We start from the raw sequence: 21,048 nt of genomic DNA on the forward strand, positions 1-21,048 counted from the left end.
AAAAAAAAAAAAAAAAAAAAGACAAGCAAACAGATTCTCTGGACCCCAAAGGAGTCCGTAGATAGGCAGCTCCAAAAGCAGTAACTGCATATAGACTCTGAATATCTGAGTGAAACAGAGTTTAAATTACACTACCGGTTCCCCAAGAGATCCTGGCTTGCCATCTTTGCCGTCATTTCCAGCAATGCCCTGTAAACAAAATGCAAAACAGGCATAAGGATGGAGTCTATAAGAAGGATTGGCRTGTTTTTGATACTGTGAAATCTTACAGTGACACTTCTGCTTCATCACGGTATACTTAAGCTTGCACAGCCTTCAGAAAGCTGGGCTATTTCTATRTAGTTCAGCCATATACCTCTCCTTGCCACACTATTGCAATAGCATAAACTGTCTCCCTTGCCAGTACAGTACCTCTGAGGAGTCTCCTTTTTCTGCAAGGCAAGTGCTCCAAAAGATTATAGGATTCTAAAAACAGATTCTTAGCTGTTATAAATCATTATAATGCCATTATTTTCATTGGGCTAGACTGCTTTGCAGAGAAATAGCTCTGGCTCATAAGGCATAAAAACAAAAGAAAACAAAACGTACTAACACATTTCCCGGAAGAAAAGAAATCAGATACTATGGCCAAGATGCTCTTCATCTTGGTCAATGCAAAGGAATTATTTCAACTGTAGGTTCACATAAAGACAATATTTCAGCCTAAGAGTCTTGTGGCCTTACACTAGGAGCTGTTATGGGACCTATTATGTCAAGGGATCTTGACAGGCTAGAGAAATGGGAAGAGAGGAATGGCATGAAGTTCACCAAGAAGAAGTGCAGAGTCCTGCCCCTGAGAAGGAATAACCCCATGCTAGGCACTAACCAGCTGGAAAGCTGCTTTCCAGAGAAGAACCTAGGGGTCCTGGTGGACACCAAGTTGAACATGAGCCCTGACGGCAAAGGCAGACCAGCCTGGGCTGCATTAACAAGGAATTTCTACCAGGTCAAGGGAGGTGATCCTTCCYCTCTAYCCACCACTAGCAAGACATATYGGGAGCGCCGTGTTTCCAATTCTAGGCTCCTCAGTATGAAAGAGACAYGGACGTGGTGAGCCAAGTCTYATTTGAGGAGCAGCTGAGACTGTTCAGCCTGAGAACAGGTGGATCTTATCAGTGTATATAAATCTGATAGGAAGCTGTGAGAAAGGCAGGGTGTGATTCTACTCAGTGCCCAGTGGCAGGACAAGAGGGAACAGGCACAAAATGAAATACAGGAAATTCTATCTGAACAAGAAAACACACTTCTCTGTAGTGGTGACTGAACACTGGAATAAGTTTCCCAGAGAGGTTGTGAATTCTCCATCCTTGGAGATATTCAAAACCTGACTAGACATGGTCCTGGTCAAGCTGCTATAGGTGACCCTGCTTGAGCAGGAGGGGTAGACCAGATGATCTCCAGAGGTCCTTGCCAACCCCAACAGTTCTGTGTGATTCTGTATGTTACTTGACTTCTGTGCTCTGCACGGAAGTATCTCTGCCAAAGAATGAGGAACAGATGAGGATGAGGAACAGATCTATTTCATTTTGGTAATTAATACTTAGCTTTAAAGTGGTCAAACACAGTATTCACGCAGTTCCACAGAGAGCATATTGTAGCATCAACATGACAGGTACTATTACAGATCATAGACATCTTTCAAAGCACCTCTAAAATGTCACATGTTCATTTTACAAGGCCACGTGTTTATAAACAATGTAATATATCGAATAACAAGGAGCTGATTTGCACTCACTGGAAGTCCAGGCACCCCTGGTGGTCCCTGTGGACCTGGAGGGCCATCTTTACCCTGAAAAGAAACCAGAAACACCACGAATCAGACAGGCTCTTCAAATACTTCTATCAGAYGAAGATTTAACAAATTTAGCGTTCAGAAGGAGGGAAAAAGACCACTGTGAGAATCAAGTCTTGCACCCACATCACACAGTGTACAAGGCTTCCCTAAAGATATACCTATTTAAACTAGAAAGTTTCCTTTTTACGTGAAATATCCAATATTTCATATATAATATCCATTTTTCATATATTGGATATTTCATCTAATCATCCAACATCATCTAATATGTTCTGTATTAGCTCTATGTTGTTACATATGGAGAAAGTACTAAAATCACTGTGAAACTTTCTCTAAARTTTAATTACTCTTAATACAGAGTGCTTAATTGCTTGCATGAAAGTGTCTAGCCAGGAAACAGAAGTTCTGTATTTTCTAGCTATTGAATTAATGGTTATGAGAACTGTCTAGCTGACAGTCCTAAGAAAGAAATCCTTTCTTATTCTACAGGATAGGACAACAGCATCCAAGGTCTGTCACACTATTTCAACTTTGATCATTCATTTATAAAGGAAGTTCAGTGAGCCTGTGGCATCTCTGCTGAGAATGCTCATTGCTTTCACAACAGCCATCAGAAGGACCATCACTGGTCACCGATAATGAAGTTTAAATTGAAATGAATGGGCAAAAGGTGCCCTGTTCATTAGGAAATCTTGCTCTAGAAATTAATCACATAATTACCGCTCCAAACTGTTCCAGCTCAATAGCATGCGTTACTCTAGGATGGTTCACCTTTTCCTCTTCAAACTGAAGTTAGTATCAATCAATGTCTGATCCTATTYCCCATCTCTTTCAGGGCATTCTGATGCATTTACCATAAAAAAATTTTGAACACCTTTCAAATAAAACAGCACACAAAATTCTTCTAGATTTCTCGAAGGTTACATTTGTACTAGTATTTTCAGTGGTGCAAGGGAATGTTCTCAGACCCTGGAAYCTGAGGAGCCTGTGCTGTGACATCCTTCAAAAAGTCTCTAGTTGGGTTTTGACAATCCCCAGGCACAATTCAGGTGTTGGCCTGGATCACGAAGCATCCTWATAGGCTTTTTTGGATGTAGCCATCTTGTTCTACAAGCTAAGAGACATTAATAGCAAAGACAGGCCATGCAATTGGCGTTAACGCCAGAGAAAAATCTGAGGCATCTTTAACATATTAATACATAYGCAGCCAGCCTCTTGCTCTTCTCCCAGGTCCAGACTATCAATCTGCAATTATCTGAGAAATGGCAAGTATATGTTCTGATTCATAGCTGCAGGTAATTTACTGGATGAAAGAAAGGTACAAAAAGCTCTTTAGAGAGTAGGCCCAAGGTGTGCCGAAGAGGTCCCACAAAGTGGATTTAGTTCTGGCTAAGCTGGAGTTCCTTTTGGGGAGTAAACAAAACTGTAGGAGCAGAGTAACCTGCCGTTRTCTGTGTGGGTCCTAGCTGCAGGTGCAGAGTTGCTTCAAGTTGAATAATATTGGGAGCCTTCAAACAGCATTAAAATGGTTCCAGTTCTGCTTTACTTTACAGAAGTAAAGCTAGTTAAAGGTAGTGGCTAAGCACATAGCCTGTAGCTTACTATATCTCCTGGGTTTCCTGCTGGTCCTACTGGTCCAGGTGCCCCATCTGGTCCCTAAATAAAATAAAGCAGAAACAATGATGTGAGTGATTGACGTATTTTGTACATTTGTCAATGGACTCACTACCACAGATGGCAACACTGAAGTTTTCCCTCATTTACTCATTTTAGCATTCATTCCTTCATTCATCACAGAAAAGCAGTGCCAATCTCTGCAYACAATCATCTTCCAAAGCCAGAAATAGTCAAATATTTGAGCTTGGTCCTGGCCCTCTGTTCTGAAAAGAGGGGTTGATTAGGAAAAAAACAATCTTGTCACAAAAATAACTCTGAAGAACAGAAATGATGGCAGCAGTATGAACCATATTCTGTGGAATGCAAACTCCTGAAATCATGAGTCAATGCAGACAGRGGAAAAGTCACAGCAAAAGTTGCAGAAAAAAAATCTAGAAGAATATTGCATTTTTTTCTCCTTTGACAGGATCCATTTTGCTTTGCCAATTCCTTTCACCATGAGTACATTCAGAGGGTCTCATGGGACATTTTTAGAGGTTTTAATCCTTACTGGAATAACAGTATGGCTGTGGAAGTAAACCTGCTTGTATTGCCAGTTTCTCCTAAAATAATGCTTCCMAAGATGAGATTGCAGGAAAGTAAGTGACCCACAAAGCAGGTCCAAGTGTTGTCCTAATTCCAAAGCATTCAGCAATCTTTAGGCACTGCTACCATCTGAAAACAGAATTGCAATCCAATCCTCTTTTCTGGTACCTCCTGTTGTTTAGTCTGTGCAATACAAATTCAGCTTTGAAGAGACTGTGCTGATCCCCAGAATAGATGAAGGTTTTACCCCCGAGAAAGACAGAGCCAAACTGCACTGTAAGCAGGAATATGAATAGTGATGACGATGGCAAAGGAGGCTTGGAAAGAAAAGCCCTTCATTAAGGGGAAGTCACAGCTATTGGAAAGTGTAAGTGGTGATACCATGAGCAAGAGAGACACTTATTTCAACCTTSCTTCTGCAATATCACACAAGCATTATGCTTTTTGAAATACRAAGAARCATAATTGTATTTGTGGAGAGAGTAGAACAAGGAATGAGAAGGATCGTGAYGGAGAGGCACACATGGAAATGGATTCTTAATTCATAAGTACCCCACAGGTTATGAAAACTGGAGATAATCCAGTCTCAAACCACTGTATATTAACTGAGAAAGAAGAAACACAGTTATATCTGCTAGTTCCAGACTGACTACATATTCCGTGCACAAGGAAACATCTATATACATACTACAAAGAAGTCTCTGTGGAAGAGTTTTCATGATCATTGCCTTGTATAAAGAAATAGACTGGAACTTAGTATCAACTTACARAGTGAGTTGAAGCAATCAATGGAATGTGTTAAATAGCAATTATCAYGAGTAGGGAATTCTATGATACTCTAGGGACGGTAATCCACTGGAAAATGCATATGCAACGCACAAACAGGTGGGAATGGCACTTTCTGTATAACGGAGCTTACAATAATCTTCATCAGTAAGGAAAACATAGGTCCATCTGCTTTGAACAGGGGAACTTACAGGTGGACCAGGGTTTCCAGGAGGCCCTGAGAAGCCTGGTATTCCAGGATGGCCCTGCAAAATGAACACAGATTTTCTTTATGCATTATTCACCTCTTTAGTGGAGGTAAATTAACTGGTCAAATGCACTGTGCAGTAACATCAAAATAAGACAATACACAGACWGCTGGTTATAAAGAACTAAGATACTATGGATTTTTAAAGCAAAGTCTTGGTTTTCAAAGTATGCATTTTGGAACATACTTATATTTAGAGTGTACTTTTTCTACTGTGTATTTTATTGTATGCTAACAGGAGCTGAGAACAAACACTGTGAATTAGACAAGACAGGAGACCAGGCAGGAAACAAAAGCTGTTTATAATACCATACAAATCTCATTGTAGGTGTTGGTTTGCACCCTGAATTATTGGCTTAGCCCCTGACAAAATCAAGTGCAAGGTTTATTCTGATTTAGACAGTTCTCTTTCTTTTGGCATCTCAGTTCCTCCCAAAACAGGCCCTCCTTGCACACATCTTCCAGGACTAATAGAAACACTAGCCTTTCCCATTAAAAAGTCCTCTCCTGGATCTCATCTAYGCATTAGTTGGGGAAATGAATGCAGACTGGGTAATGTAAAGAACTGAAAACATCCAATCCAGAAATAAGGAAACAGATCATCTGGGAATCCACCAACACRAGACAGAGAAGGCTCTTGCAGGAAATGTGGAGAGGAGCATGAGGGCRTCTGAGGTTTAAGAACAGTGAGGAGCTCCCGTCTTTCTCCTCTGCCTCTGGGAAAGGGATTCCTCTACCACTACCATGGCACTTTTTGATGAAGAAGGAATCTCAGTTACCGCACTGTTGGAAAGCACACTCTTTTCACCTGCTCGCCTTTTTCTCCTGCATCCCCAGTTGTACCACGGTCTCCTTTAGCACCCTGGTAACAAAAAAAAAAAAAGTCAGTACAATTCAGTATTGTATCAGTCTTTTGACCATTTTTTCAAGTGCTTGGACACCTGAGTATCAGAGAAGGTAGGACTGAGTCCTGCTTGCCCTCCTCTTCAATTCTATGCCAGAGTAATTACTGATGCTGGAGCCCAGATACATGGCAAAAATGGTCTTTGATCAGATCCAGCATAGACTTTTTTTTTTTTTTTTTTTTTTTTAGAGGGGAGGAGAAGGAAGGAATAATTTTGGGGTTTTTTTTGTTTTGCTTTGTTTTGTTTTTTAATATTGTAGTCTCACGGACATGAAGAGGACCTACAAATCCTTAAAAATGCACAGGTTGTTAAGCATTGAACTAATGGGTCTCTTTGGTAAGGATTTATCTAGTCCAGATGTCCACAGTGTGAGCTATTAAACCCTTCTCCCTTGAGGGACAACAGTGATAAAAGGGAAAAAAAAAAATCATTTCAAGGTGCAGTCATGAAATTCATACCAAGAAAGTGCCCCTCTCTCCCTCCCTCTACTAGCAGCAACAGAACAGAAATGACTAACTGGGATGTAGATGCCTGTATTATCAATGCTTAAATTTAGGCAAGATGATTCTTACCCTTACAATGAAACATATTAAGATGATGGGGAACAAATTATGATCTGAACAATGCACAGGATACTAATGCATAATACTGACAATGGAAATGATACTCTGGTTCATTACMTGAGAGCTGGGAGACAAGTGGGGAAAGAAGAGGTGCTATTTATCAGTTAAAAGAGGTATAATTCATATTATTAGAAGCAATGAAACTGGTCACGTAAGGATCTGCAATTCCACTATTGCACTTCAGAATGGTACCTAATACTAGTTTTTGTGGTGTTATTAGGGACCACATACCCCATTTTCAAAAGCACAGAGCTTAGTCTTTCATCCCTTAGCACTCTCCTAATATAATTAGAAAGGAGTACAATGACTGTGTTTGCAGCTCCTCAGAGGGTTTAGAATAATTGCTTTTAATATCTGCAAACTCGGTGAATTCATCTGTTTACTCAATACAAGCTAGAGTTTTTACCACTTATTTGATTAATACTATTCACGTGTGCACTTTAAAATTGATGCTATTTCAGCTAAACATTCTTCTTTGCTGCCCAGCTCTCTGCTTTCTCCATAGCATATAAGAAAGCAGCAGAAGATGAAGTGTATCTCAGACTACTTAGGATTTCTACMAGTTATTGTAGCTATGAGTTACTAGTCATTTTGCAAATTTTATCCGAGAGCACACTCTCATTTTGATCAACTATRTCAAACGATATATTTACTTTGGGGACTCTACTTTTCCTTCCATCCTCATACTTTCAATTGCAAGGTGTAAAATTAATTTCTGAATCAAAAATAGCTTGTTATAAATGCTAGTAAGTGCAAATACAAAGATGTTAAAATAGCAGAAGTTGTTTTAGACAGTAAGTCAGGAATGCAGCCATGTCTGAAGGAAAACTATCTGTGCTCCATGATGAAAACCCCTTATCTCTCCTTCCACTGATTGGTTTTGATTTATTTCACATTAGGTAGTTGTAAAGGTTTTGACTGTAACCAGGCACTGGCATCCTGAGCAGACTAATGACAGAGTTATTCATGGGAACAGCTTGAAACATTACGTTATTAAAATMCTTCAGACATTGCAAGTTTGATGTTTGTGAGGCAGAAGTACACAGCTGAAAGAGCTGTTCTTCCTACAGCATATTTCAACAAATTTTTAGAGTTGGTGGATAAAGCATCCCCAGCAGAAAACGTATTTGGAACCCAGCAGTCCACTGCATCACCCTCAATTTAAAGTGATTCCAGCATACAGGATTCAAACAGGAGAGGAACATGCAGAGTTGCTACTGCTGAGGCTTTAATTTCTTCCTCACCTGATTTGAATTGAAACTTACCCTACAGGCTTTAGCTCTCAAAAAAATCCCAAAGGAATGAATTTCAGCATCAAGAATCAAGTCTGTCAGGGTTTTTTTGAACTGAGGGATGGTAYGAGAAAGACTGCATTTGAGTGAAATGCTGCTCATACGGGAAGCTGTGCAGTTCCAAGYGCCTGTGACAAAATTTCACTCTAGTGAATTACCAGTACAGGGCCTACCTAACGGGCAAGTCCTACCCCTTTTCACAGGGATGGATGCCACCAGGATCCTGCTTCAGCCAATCTGCTAACTAATCACAAGTAGATTTTGGTTAGGCAACAGAGGGARAAACAACCGACCTTTGGGCCATCTAGCCCAGGTGGGCCCGCAGGACCTCTGGGACCAGCAATCCCCTGCAATACAGAAGAGAGAGAGGTAAATACTTGTTGCTTGCTGATTAGAAAGTCAGTAATGACCCCTCACAACTAAAACTGCGGAGTCAAAAGGGCTACCTTTACACTCAGCATTACAGACTGCTTCATACTTCAGCACATGCTGTGTTGGTAGAATATAGYCCTGTTCACAAACGGCATCAGACAGGCTCATCAGCACAACATTGTGTACTCCTAAATATGTAGCTGGCTCTTTCCCAGATGGACTAACCTTTAGGAAAAGGCTTTGTTATTGTTATTAATTTGTTATTAACCATCAGCCCAGGTTATTGTTAGAAACAAAAAGATTCGGGGCAGAACCATRTGAAGAATGCCACAAAAGGATTCAGTCTATAGGACTCAACAAGCCTTGAACCAACTATGCTGAGGCCAGCATGGTACAATATCATCAAAATCCTGAATCCTTGGAATAATAGCATTTTCTCTTCGGCTTTTAACAGAACTGACAAGTTTTCCTGAACAGTGGGCACTGTATTTTCCTCTATCAAATTCCTTCCTGCAGCTCAAATGAGATGTGGCATCGCACACTTTCCATCTTAGCTTCTGTTTTCTCTTTCCCAAAGACAGGCTTTTTATATCGGAGTTCTCAACCTAGATTCACAAAGGTATTGAAGTAACTAAATTTCACTGAAATACAAGTCTAAGTGTACTAGGATAAAGGCAAAATCAAGGTATTTCTCACAAAAACTGCAATTTATGGAAAAATAATGATCAAGAATGCATAAAACACATCATAGATAGACTAATCAAATTCTCAGTTATAGCATAGACTTCTTCATTCGCTTCTATCCAATTAAGAGAGCTGGATGTAGAAAGGGAGAGAGATCCACCAGGGTCACGGACAAGGGAAAATTGAAACGGAGACTCCTAGAAGAGGATTTTTAGGGATGTGAATAATAAAGGATCTTTGGATAGTAGAATCTCAGCACTTCTCCTCTCCCCCAATTCTCATGCCCTACAAAGAGTTTAAGGGATTAATTTCACTACATTTTACTTATTAAGACTCCTTATCCCCCTTCCTTCTTTTCAAGTATTCTGCAAAATTTATGCCTCTGAAACAGCTGTTACTCCTAACTCTTCCCCTCAAGCATCCTTGTAGCCAACAGAAAATCCATACAGTGATCACTGAGCTTTCAGGAGTGTACTCCTCAGTCACTGCTCTCTTTTTTTCCTCATGCACATCCGCCTTTTCTCCTGAATAAGAAACAAAACTGAAAAACTCCTTCTGAGTTGTTTAGTAGCTCCCACAGAGCAGAAGGTGGATGGCAAAAGTGGTWTTTTGTAGCTCCTAAATTTCATGCTGCTCTAGGAGGCAGCAAGTCAAGTCCACGGAGCTTTGAACTTCAGAACGGCAGAGCAACTTAACCACTTCTACCTCTCACACTTGCTGTGAGGCTCAGACCAGGTTAGAGGAAAAAAACACTATTACCGATACTTTGGTACTTCTGGCACAGAAAAAGCCATCCAAGAATACTTACATCACCAAAAGTAARGCATAGACACCTTAGCAAAAGCTGAAATTCAGTCTGTTGACCCACAGACAAGTATTCAATACATTGTTGTTGCAAAAGAAGTCAACTATGTAAAAATATTACAAGAGAAAYGAGTTAGAATACATCCAAGGCATGGCCACACTTCCTTGCTCTCTTACCATTTTGCCATCTTGGCCATCTCTACCTGGTGGGCCTCGGAGACCTTTATCACCTTTGAAACCTGGAATACCGGGTAGTCCTGGTGGGCCAGGGGGACAATCACTGCACACATCCTAGGAGAGAAGAGTAACCTTGAGAACTAAACGAAAAATAGACTGCTGCAGACCCAGCAGTGTGGTGCTAGAAGCACAGCCTACAGGCCTTTGCATTTCAACCATACTGGTTGTGGATGTGGGTTACTTTGACTTGTAGAATTGAGGTCAGGGCAGCATGGAACATAGCAAGGTCAGCTCCAAGTTTACACACACTCCCATACGGAATTTCTTACTGGCTGTGTTGGACAGTTTCATCCAGGATCAAGAAACAGAGGAAAAGCTCTTCTTAATGGGGAGATCAGACAGCCAAAAAGCAAGACCACCAAAAGCTGCAAATCTACTGTAGCTTCAGAAAACTGTGTCTGCAACAGTCTAAAAGAGTTGAATTATGGCTTGGAGGGCAGATTGTTAGGGAAAACCCAGGTGCAGCACAATGTCAGAAAGTTTTGGATGTTCTGGGAAGTTTGGAATGTTTTGGAAGGGAAACTGCATTCATCAGCTAGCTTGGCGGAGRAGAGTTTATCTGCTGGAGTTCATGAAGACCAGATACCTTAATGTCCTGGCCMGATTCTATCATGGAGAATTACAACCTCCCTCTTTGAAACACTATCTTGATATATTACTTTTTACATTTCTACTACTCTCAAAAAATGGAAAACCATGAATATGTCATTTCTATTTCAAAGACAGGCTCCCTTTAGCAAGGGGAATGAACCCTGCCTATAAAGAACAGCATAGCCCRATTAACAGATCACCAGGCTGAGAGTTCAAAGACCTTGGTCCAACTTCCAGCTCTGTCAATGATCWTGAAAAACAGTGGGCAACTATCTTTCTGAGCCTCAGTGCTTTGAGGTATCTTTATCTATTTACAGTATAGGTAAGTTCTTTAGGGTAGAGTTACTGCTTTATAATATGCTTATAAGACACCCAGAACAACAGAACACTAATTTCAGCTGGGCTCATSATGTTGCTGTCCACAGAGCTGTACCACGTGTGGAGGGAAAAAGTGGCAAATAGAACARACAGACAGGGGTATGAATGTCTTTAACTATAACATAATCAAAGGAAGGGGGGAAAGAAACACCAAATTGACATCCTGCACTCAAAAATCAGTGTCTTACTACAGTCCAGATCAGAAATTCCAAGCAATGCCACATAGTAAACTCTCTGGGAAAATACCTGGTTCTTTACTGATCCACCTGAGGGCTGTGCTGCCATTCAGAGAGACCTGGACAGGCTGGAGAGCTGGGTGGAGAGGAACCTCCTGAGGTTCAACAAGGGCAAGTGCAGGGTCCTGCACCTAGGGAGGAATAACCCTAGGCACCAGTACAAGCTGGGGTCTGACCTTGTGGAGAGCAGCTCTGCAGAGAAGGACCTGGGAGTGCTGGTGGATGACAAGTTGACCATGAGCCAGCAATGTGCCCTTGTGGCCAAGAAGGCCAATGGTCTCCTGGGGTGCACTGGGAAGAGTGTTGCCAGTAGGTCGAGGGAAGTGATCCTGCCCCTCTCCTTAGCCCTGCTGAGGCCTCATCTGGAGTCCTGTGTCCAGTTCTGGGCTCCCCAGCACAAGAGAGACATGGAGCTAGTGGAGAGAGTCCAGTGTAGGGCTACAAAGACGATCAGAGGGCTGGAGCACCTGCCCTAGGAGGAACGGCTGTGAGAGTTGGGCCTCTTCAGCCTGTGGAAGAGAACACTGAGGGGGGATCTTAACATCTGTAAGTACCTGAAGGGAGGGTGTCAAGGGGACGGGGACAAACTCTTTTCAAGAGGAAACGGGCACAAACTGAACCACAGGAAGTTTCGCCTGACCATGAGGGGGGAATTTCTTCCCTGTGAGAGGGACGGAGCACTGGACCAGGTTGCCCAGGGAGGTTGTGGAGTCTCCTTCTGTGGAGATCTTCAAGGCCTGCCTGGATTCAACCCTGTCTAGCATGCTCTAGGTGACCCTCCTTGAGCCGGGGGTTTGGACTAGACGATCTCCAGAGGTCCCTTCCAACCTTACCAACTCTGTGATTCTATGATTRTTGAAAAGCAGCTCTGCATGAAAACATTTCACTGTAGCAATCGTAAAATAGACCTTTTGTTAATGAGATTGGTTAAAAAAAGTAATTATGTAGTTTCTTTTAATCAATAAGAAAGGATTTCTTGCCATGTCCCAAGACTGCTTAAAAATCTCCCAACTCAGTCCACATAAATCTGTAAAGATTTTGTAGTCAACAGCTATCAAATACTGACTCATTTCCCAGACAACTGTCTACATAGACAGCTAAAACAGACCAATCATCATTTTTGAAACACAGGTTCATCTGCAGTTAATTACATACATCCTTTTAGATACGCTACRCAAATTGACTTTGCATCCCCAGTTCAAACCTACTGCAGTCACAGTTGCAGGTGTACATGAAAAATCAGCCACTTTAATAAAGTGGTTTCCATTTTCTGCTTCAGATAAAACAACTGGACAATATATTTTTCTCCTTGGAATTGCAGGCCTTAGAATGAGCTGAAAAGTCTCAGAGCTTTCGTATCAAACACCATTTTATAAAGTTCCTTGTAGGACACGTCATCACTGGAGACTGTTAGAGGGCTCTGGACTTTGMTCTCCAGCACATGCTCCAGTGTGCTAACAGCAGTGCAAACAGCAAACCTGYAAGATTCCTGCTCTGGCAGGCTGTTTAGAGGAACATTTTGCACTTGCAGCTTAGACACTCTCACATTACAGTGTGTTAGTCAGGTTTGAATCAATCATAGCCATTCTCAAAAGCTGATTACCTTTACCAAGAGATTTATGTCCTCTGGAGTCAGCAGGGGCGAGGAACCCTGTAGAATGAGAGATTCGTTATCTGGGGCAATTTTAAAAGGCATTAAAGAATGAGAAATTTTCYAGAACACACTTTTGGCTTAATACTTGTTTTCCTTGTGTTGCCCAGCACTTTTTGGGCCAAATTCATATTTGTCCCCTTACATTATCAACACTCAGTGTCATACCTGAGATGAGTTGAACTCTTCACATATAGGAAATGCAGTTCCTGTTGAGGATACTGCATGGTGGTGCTAAGAAGTTGCCATTAAAGCACTGGCTTTTATGTAGGACATTCAATTATTTTAATACTGATGCAAATGTATCGCAGATATTTTTACCATAATCCCTCATAGGTTATTAGTGTTTTTCCAGCTGCTCTGCCAAGCAGAACAGCAGGGGAAACACACTGAACTGCAGTTCTGAGGGAAGCAGGCACTGAGATTAAAAAAAATAACAGAAGAACGGCAGAACAAAAAACATTTGAGGATATAATACGGAAGCGAAATCACATACTGGTTTTCCAGGAGGTCCTCTTTCCCCTGGATTTCCTGGAAGACCCTACAGATCAATGGAAAGAAAAATCTGTGAGATTATCATACAGTAATATCCTGGCTGCTCCCACACTCTGCTGACTGCTCTGGACTACCATACAYTCCTGCTTTCTGCCACTGAGCATGACTTCCACAGGTATGTGGCAGCTAACCCTCTTAAGTATTAGTAACATTAAAACTAGAGCTTCTCATTACTTTCCGCTTCTTAATCACTCCCTCCTTAATCTCATTTATCTACAGTATGACACTTAATTAATTAGAGTCACACAATGAGTAATTTTTTTTTTTTTTTTTTTTTTGTCATGGCTCCTGGTCATGGGAAACACTGTGAACTGCAGTAGTTTGAAGTAGGCGTGGATGAAGGTKTAAACCTTGAAGATACCTGGAGCATGCAAAATCAAGGCTCTGCTCTTGGATAAGCCTTGCAAACAGACCCCTTGCACCTAGAGGGATCTCTGTGTAGAAGTTATAAAATAATTAGACCTATCTCCAGGAGGGCAGGATCCTACCCACAGAGGATATGAYATCCCTTGCTTGTCATTAGCCTACTTCCCACCGGATCAGCCCTGCATCAGGAYGGAAAGGCAGAGAAATACCTGGTTTTACATCAGGAGATCTTATGACTTTGGCAATTGGCTCCTCAACAAAATACATTCAGATGACAATTTTCACGTYAACTCATTGCTGCGCCAAAAGTAACATTTGCAGATTAAGATGTTAAATGAAGGCTGAGTAAATATGAGCAATTTTATTACCACAAGGCAAAAAGGAGCCTGATATTTCCACGTGAGCGGTCTGAGCTAGCAGAGAGCCATGGTCTTGTCAGGCCATATCTCACAAGCAGGAACAGCAAGGAGGTGCCCAAGGAGATGCAGAAATTTCCTCTCAGTTTCTACTGAACCTTCCTAATTCCTGATGTTCTGAACTAACAAACTCTGAATCAGCTATCTCAGAGATAGAGAATATTTTACAGATACCCATGAACAGACTGTTAAAAAAAAATGAAAAACAAAAATTAAGTATTGAGTTATTTGCATAAATTAACAGGAACTGAATCTCTTAAAAAGGACAGTTGGTCACTGCCCAGACAGTGACAGGATTCTCTATTGCCAGGATCCTCGCTGTGGTGTCTTAGRTCGGACTGAGTGAAATTTCCCAAATCATTCTCTGCTGAATTCTTATACCTGGCTGGTTCATAGTCCTATCTGACTACTCCAGCACATGCATGATTCATCGTTACCGATTATCTTAAACTACACACAAATTAAGTCCTTTCCTAGCTACATACGAAAGGTTGTCCATTTTACCTCTGCAGGAAGTTTCTACTGGCTGTTTACAAGATTCTTATCTGTGTTTAGTCTGGTCAATAATGCAGCAAAGAAGCCAGATTCTCCATCCAAGAAGCTAGTAAACACTTTGAAGCATACAAATAGTATCTCTCAATTGGTCTAGGCTCAGCAGAGGCTCGTTAGGGGAAACTGAGGTTGTCCAAAATTTCCACCTGGAGAGCTCCTGTAAGAATTAGTCAGACACTTCGTCAGGAAAAGGGCTAGGAGATCTGTCAATGACCTTGTCTCAAGCTGATATCTATCAGTCCTGTATGTTATCTGCTCAGACAACTAGATGGGGAGCTCCTGGGCCATACAGGGAATTAATGACTTAAGTGCACTGACTGTGCATACAGGCACAGTCCCGAAAACCTGCCCCACCACAATTATAAATATAGACCAAATGTGAATTTCTTCTTTGTGTTTCACTTTAAACTTCAATTCTACACCTCTTGCCAGAAGAGAAAGAAAATTGGAAGCTATTTTGTTATCTTGCTATGTCCACATTAAACACTTATGGGTGAACAACAACCCTTCAGCTATCTTGACTTTCTAAGAAATTAATATTAAACAGGAACTGAAAGCGGAATTGAAGTGGTACTGAACTTCCTTGGATAAAACGCCTGTTTCCTGAGAAACTAAACCTTCCACAGGTGAGAATCGTGAGAAGATAAGGTCTGAATGAGAGTCTCCATTCATAATTCCCCACGATTGTCTTTTGGGGAAATTGAGGAAATGTAAGAAAATATTACGACTGGTTTTAGTTTGATGCTTCTACAGAACAGCAATGCTTTMGTTAGAAGAGTGTGGGATGTTCCCAAACTGCCTTCTCTTTCACAGTTGCTAATCTTCAGGTCATGCTTTTGGTGTCCTCTCCTCTGTAATTCTCAGCCACTTCTGAAAGTGGGAAGTGGGTTGCCTAAATGATGATAACATAGGTCTTACATTCCCAGGTCTCCTTTATTCACAAAGAAAGGTAACATTTTCTTAAGAGTGTATGACACAAATGAAAGACCTGAGCCAGGAGAATCATTCTGGATGAGAAAGCAACGCAGAAAAGCCAATTCAGAAGTGTCTTTCATGCTGACTATTAACATCACTATAAATAAACTATTTCTACCTTAGGGCCTGCTTACAGTTTTTTGCTTAGGGATCTGAAGCATGGTATGGAACTAGAGGTGGAATTTGAGTAAGGCAGACTGATTTAAATAAGAGTATAGGAAAGGGCATGTTAGTCACGAGAAAAGAAGGAAAAGAGAACGACCAAAACTGAAATCCTGGGAAAGATTTAAGCATGGCTTAGATATCTGTGTGGCAGTAAAATGAATTGAGACAAAAGGAGATGGAGCTGTTTGCTTGAACACTGTGTGATGTGGAGCTGCTGATGTCTTTAACAGGAGGCAAATACGACAGGATAAGAAATTAAGGTATGTGCCATGGCTGATGCATCTGAAAAACACTGCATACCCCGGAAAAGTCAAATGGTTGAAAGGTACAGGTCTGCAGGAGGAAAATGTCCTTTGAGGAATTCTTGTCTGATCTGAGATTAATAAATCAGCTGTGGAACGATGGCACTTTGGCACGTTGCATAATCAGAGAGCAGGCAGCAATTGAGGCAAAGTCCAAAGTAGAGAAAGGATTGCTGGAATATAGAGGCCTGGAATTAGAAAAAGCTGTCAGCCGGTGCCAGGCTGTGAACATCACTCAGAGCAGACCGAAAATGCTAGAAGGGAGGCGGAGTATAACTGCTGACTAACAGGAGAGGGAAACAGAAAATAAGAAAGACAGAAAAGGGAAAAAAAAAGAAAACTTAAAGCATTAAAGCATCTGCACAAAAAACTGCATGGCACTGGAGAGAAGAGCTGTTAATACAATGTGGGAACACGCACAGACCCCACTAACAACCATCATTTGGAAACCTCCTAAACTCCTAAAAAACAATTGAATTTTATAGCCAACAGTAGCTGAGATAAAGGAGAACATCAAATAGGAAGAGTGCTACAGTGTATCAGTGCAGGAAAAAGCAGTCAGAGATGAAAAGGTGCGATGCACAGAATCCAAAATACTYGATGTGCCTGCAAACTCCGACACTCAGGAATGGTCTCAAACTGGAAACTGCTGGAATCTGCAGTGCTGAGATAGATAAGGAAGCCAGTTGCACAAAGYAGTAAAATTGAAGGCTTATAAAAGTGAAGTACTATTAAAAGTCTGGCAATTAAATATAAAATGCRATAGCTTAAGTAGGTTATTGTTTTTAGGAATAAAAAGCCAATAGGAGCTTTGRTAAGTGCACTTTGATTTGGGGTGTGTGAACTCTAAAACACAAAGACTCCTTGGTACCAGCCTTCAACTAGATGAGTAAACTCACCATGGAACAGAAATCTCTCCTTTTCCAACCCAATGGCAGCAATGTATGTATTCACAAAGTTTTTGTAATTATAAAAATAAATGCAGGAGGAGAGTTACTTCTCAGTAATACTAGAACTTAGTTACCAGAAATACTTAACATAATTTTAAACATAATTAATTCTATGCTTGTTTTAATTATGATTATCASAAGAAGAAAAAACAGAAAAATCCTATTAAATAACAGTAGGACAAGAGAATGTCTCAGCCAGATTGTATTTAAAATTAAGGAAACTAGGTAGGTATTTTGAAAGGAACCATTTTCTCCTCCGGCAGACAAGGAGAGGAGGGTGGATGTTTCCAGACAAATACGTTGAATTATTTTTTGCAACTCTCATAGCATGAGATGGATCTGGGCAATTTCTCCAAAAAAGGCACTGAAGGCTATGCTTTTTTTAATACTCAATACAGAAAATATTGCCAGCTTAAAATGAGTTTTGATTTTTTTTCCCCCACAGGAAAGTTCAATGAATAGTTGAAGGAACTGAGGGCATGAAGGTAGAAATGATATATAATAGTCCTGTTGTGGAGCAAAGTAGTCCTGCTACAGAGAAAAACAATAGAAGACCATATAAAAGCCCATGGAAGGCATTTGTTAGGCTTTAAAAAGTGGGACGTCATTTAATTACATAATATGCAAATTTATAGACAATAAAATATTACACATGGGAGAAAGACAACACAGACAAAGAAGGCAACAGGTCCAGTTGTTATTTGCTTTACCCCAGAAGATCAGAATCTGTAGAGATTTATGGATATAACGAACTTTGTGGGACAGTTCATACAAACAAACATCAAGTCTCATGCTAGGACTAAAAGAACAAAGCCAAACATAGGACTAAAAGAACAAAGCCAAACATGCACAACTGTACTGCAAATCTGGGCAAGGAATTTCAAAATCTAAAGTTTAATGAAGCAAGATATTATCCTGAGAAGTCTTTAACATTTGATCAAATTGCCAATAGGTGTTTCAAAAAGTGACCTGGCACAGTGCTATTGTGAAAATATGGCACATGCTTCCAGGGYACTAGAAAGAGGCTAGCATGTATGCTTGTAAAAAACAATCAGTTAATTTATGGGAGATTATGCTGGTCAAACCCACTGCAAAAAAGTATTTAATATTCCACCTCCCCCAAAATAGCTGCAACTCTAATTTGACAGCATCAAGGAAAATGACAACTTATAGCAGACACACTTTCAAGAGCACCTGATAAGTGTACAATTGGAAAAATAATGGAGAGAGTGACCCGATGTACATAAATATGATTTAAAAAAAATCATGCAGTCTCAGAAAAAAACATAGAATACATTTGCAAAGGCCACAGCAAAAGACAAGACATTGAGGAAAGTCACTAAGGCTATTGCTACTGAATGGCTTGGAAATTACATGGCAAGTTGATATTACCAATTCAAATCAGAGCTTTCTTTCTCTAAGGGATGAAACACACTCTTTAGAGACAACACGGTGAAAAAGTGGGCACGATTCAAAGAATACAGGAATGCTACAAAGATACAGAAGAGTGCAAAAGCAGAACCCAAAATTCTTTGTACTCATCATAAATGGAAGTAGAGATCAAAAAATAGCAAATGCATGATCTTGTTAACTAGGTATCCCTGCTGTTATATCAAGAAATATTGGAGTATGCCCTGAAGTATGTGGTCACATTTACATATCCTGAAACAYAGGCAGAACTGCTTCTCAGGTGACCAACCGGAATACAGAGAGCTTCTAAAAGACATACCGAGTGCAATCGTAACAGCTAATGTAATGGGATGTGCTTTATAAGTACCATAACGAAGGGTAACGTTAGGGTAACTTTCTGTGGGGGAAAGATGCAAAGATTGTGATGCTGCCTCTCTAAGAGCTGACCAGTGAATGCTGATCCGCACAGACACAGAGGAAACTCAGAGGAGCCAGCTCTAGCAGTTTTCTCACACAATACAATTATAATAAATCCATCTATTCTATCTCCTGTTTAAAATCTTTTGGCTAAAAGAACTCAAACATCTGAATTAAGGCAGGGAACTCTAGGGAAAGTCAGAACAGATCTAATACTGAATCTGTGGTTGTTCAGGGACAAGGGGTGATGGAGACAGCAGATAATTTCTTCCATGATGGGGTGTGGAGAAATACCACTCCCATAATGATTGTGTCTTATGACAGGAGCAGGTGGGAAGAAAACAAGACTTTCTTCTCCAAACACTCTGGGAGGAAGGCAGGTCCATATCAGACGAAAGCACATCCTTTAGGCCAACGGGTGTACTTCAGTGAAGCTGCACCAGAGATGGAAATCACGTGCACAGTCATCATGAGAAGTGTTACCCATTTCAGACACCACAGCATCACAAAGCAGCACTGAGGAAGGCTGTTACAGAAGGCCAATATCCTCCACATCACAGTATCCACAGGCACAAATGCCAAGATCAAGTCTTTCGAAATCTTCCAAGCCCCCTGGCCAGTTTTCTCCCAGGATTGCTTTCCACATCACAGAACTGGCTGACCAGCAGAGGACAAAACTCCTCTTCCCCTTCTGATTCAACACTGTGACAAAGCCAGGCAGCAACAGGAGTCAGCCTTCCAGCTGGGAGTTTGCCACATTTTCCTCTACCCCTCAGCACCATGACTCACCCGCTGAGATGGCAGGAGTTAGAAGAACATGCTGAGACAAGGTTAAAATGTCATCTCTCAGGCACAGCAGCAGAAGCAAAATTAACTCACAAAGAGCTTTTTAATGGCTGCAACTCTATTTTCATAGAAATACCATGGACTACTTATTTCAGCTGCTTCTAAGAAGTTCCTAAATAGCTTAACAATCATTTTCCAATGTGGGATATTCCCCAGTGTCAACTGTCAAGTTGCTTTAAGATAGTTTACTGATAAAGCTTCCAACACTTGCCTTGAGGTTACTCTTCACCCTAATTGTTTTTTTTTTTTCCTTGACGTTCTGCCTAACCTTTGGATCATCCTAGTAACACTCCATGACTGCAGTTTAGTATGAGCACGATTTTTACAAAAGTTCGATTCGAGCACTCTTGAGCATTTAAACTTCTGTTTTACTCACATCGTGGCCAGGAGGCCCCTGTGGCCCAGGGATACCAGGTACACCACGGAGACCCTGATGGGGAGAGAAGAGACAAACTCAGTAACACGGACAGCAGTTATCAAGTGACTGTTAGCAATTGACTACACTCAGAGAGAGTTTAAGAGAAAAAAAATGATCCTATATTATGCTATCACAATAATCAGCCATTTCTGTACCTCAAGGGACTCCACATGCATCACTAGAGGGAAGCTTCACATACCTTCTTTGAAAAAAGCAAAAATGAATTTTCTTTATAAGCAGACAAATTTATGAACAGGGAGAAAATATGATTGACTACTGGACAAAATAGGAGAAAAGAAGGTCCAAATAAGCTCAGCACTGAGCTAATACACATCAAGACTGGCTACAATGCTAGAAATTCATGCTAGCATATACCAGGATCACAGTATCAAGCTACTTGTTCCACACTAATGGATTGAATCCTTACAGATTATGAATGTGTTCTGTTAATACTGAAAAACAGGTTTTCTATAAGACTTAAGCAGGCAAAATGCTTAAAAACACTCAACTTTAAACCTCTGAGGAGCTTCATTGATTATAAGGCATAACAGTGTAATTACATGCYTTGAAATACATTTTTCGAATGAATGCTTAAACTATTAACACATTGTTTCCAGCTATGGGACTGTACTGACAGGTAAGAAAAACCTGCCACCATACCAAAAGCCTGAATCAACCTTATCTCACAAACCACTACAGCAGAAAGGCAGTTGGTAATGTAAAAGCGAGGAGGTCAGGGCCCACTTTGGAGGATCACCCACCCTGTGACATGACCATCCTTAGGCAGAAGGAAACAAATTAAATGTGCATTTACAAAACCATTGACAAAAAAAA

At 40.8% G+C, this 21,048-nt stretch overlaps 1 protein-coding gene across 1 annotated transcript in view; it reads right to left on the bottom strand.

Annotated features, from left to right (window-relative positions):
• The window catches only part of COL22A1 (collagen type XXII alpha 1 chain), a 237,215-nt gene that overhangs the window by 20,197 nt on the left and 195,970 nt on the right, over nucleotides 1–21,048 (bottom strand). Inside the window, exons 42-51 of the mRNA XM_085300726.1 lie at nucleotides 20,173–20,226; nucleotides 13,339–13,383; nucleotides 12,795–12,842; nucleotides 9,927–10,040; nucleotides 8,183–8,236; nucleotides 5,878–5,931; nucleotides 5,014–5,067; nucleotides 3,437–3,490; nucleotides 1,775–1,828; nucleotides 136–189 (exon numbers count right to left, since the gene is read on the bottom strand). Coding sequence (XP_085156852.1) covers nucleotides 136–189; nucleotides 1,775–1,828; nucleotides 3,437–3,490; nucleotides 5,014–5,067; nucleotides 5,878–5,931; nucleotides 8,183–8,236; nucleotides 9,927–10,040; nucleotides 12,795–12,842; nucleotides 13,339–13,383; nucleotides 20,173–20,226 — 585 coding nt within the window. The remainder of the gene's footprint in view (nucleotides 1–135; nucleotides 190–1,774; nucleotides 1,829–3,436; nucleotides 3,491–5,013; nucleotides 5,068–5,877; nucleotides 5,932–8,182; nucleotides 8,237–9,926; nucleotides 10,041–12,794; nucleotides 12,843–13,338; nucleotides 13,384–20,172; nucleotides 20,227–21,048) is intronic.

The sequence above is a fragment of the Rhea americana genome, unplaced genomic scaffold, assembly GCF_003343005.1.
Source record: "Rhea americana isolate MKP2758 unplaced genomic scaffold, rheAme1 scaffold_0, whole genome shotgun sequence".
Taxonomy (NCBI): domain Eukaryota; kingdom Metazoa; phylum Chordata; class Aves; order Rheiformes; family Rheidae; genus Rhea; species Rhea americana.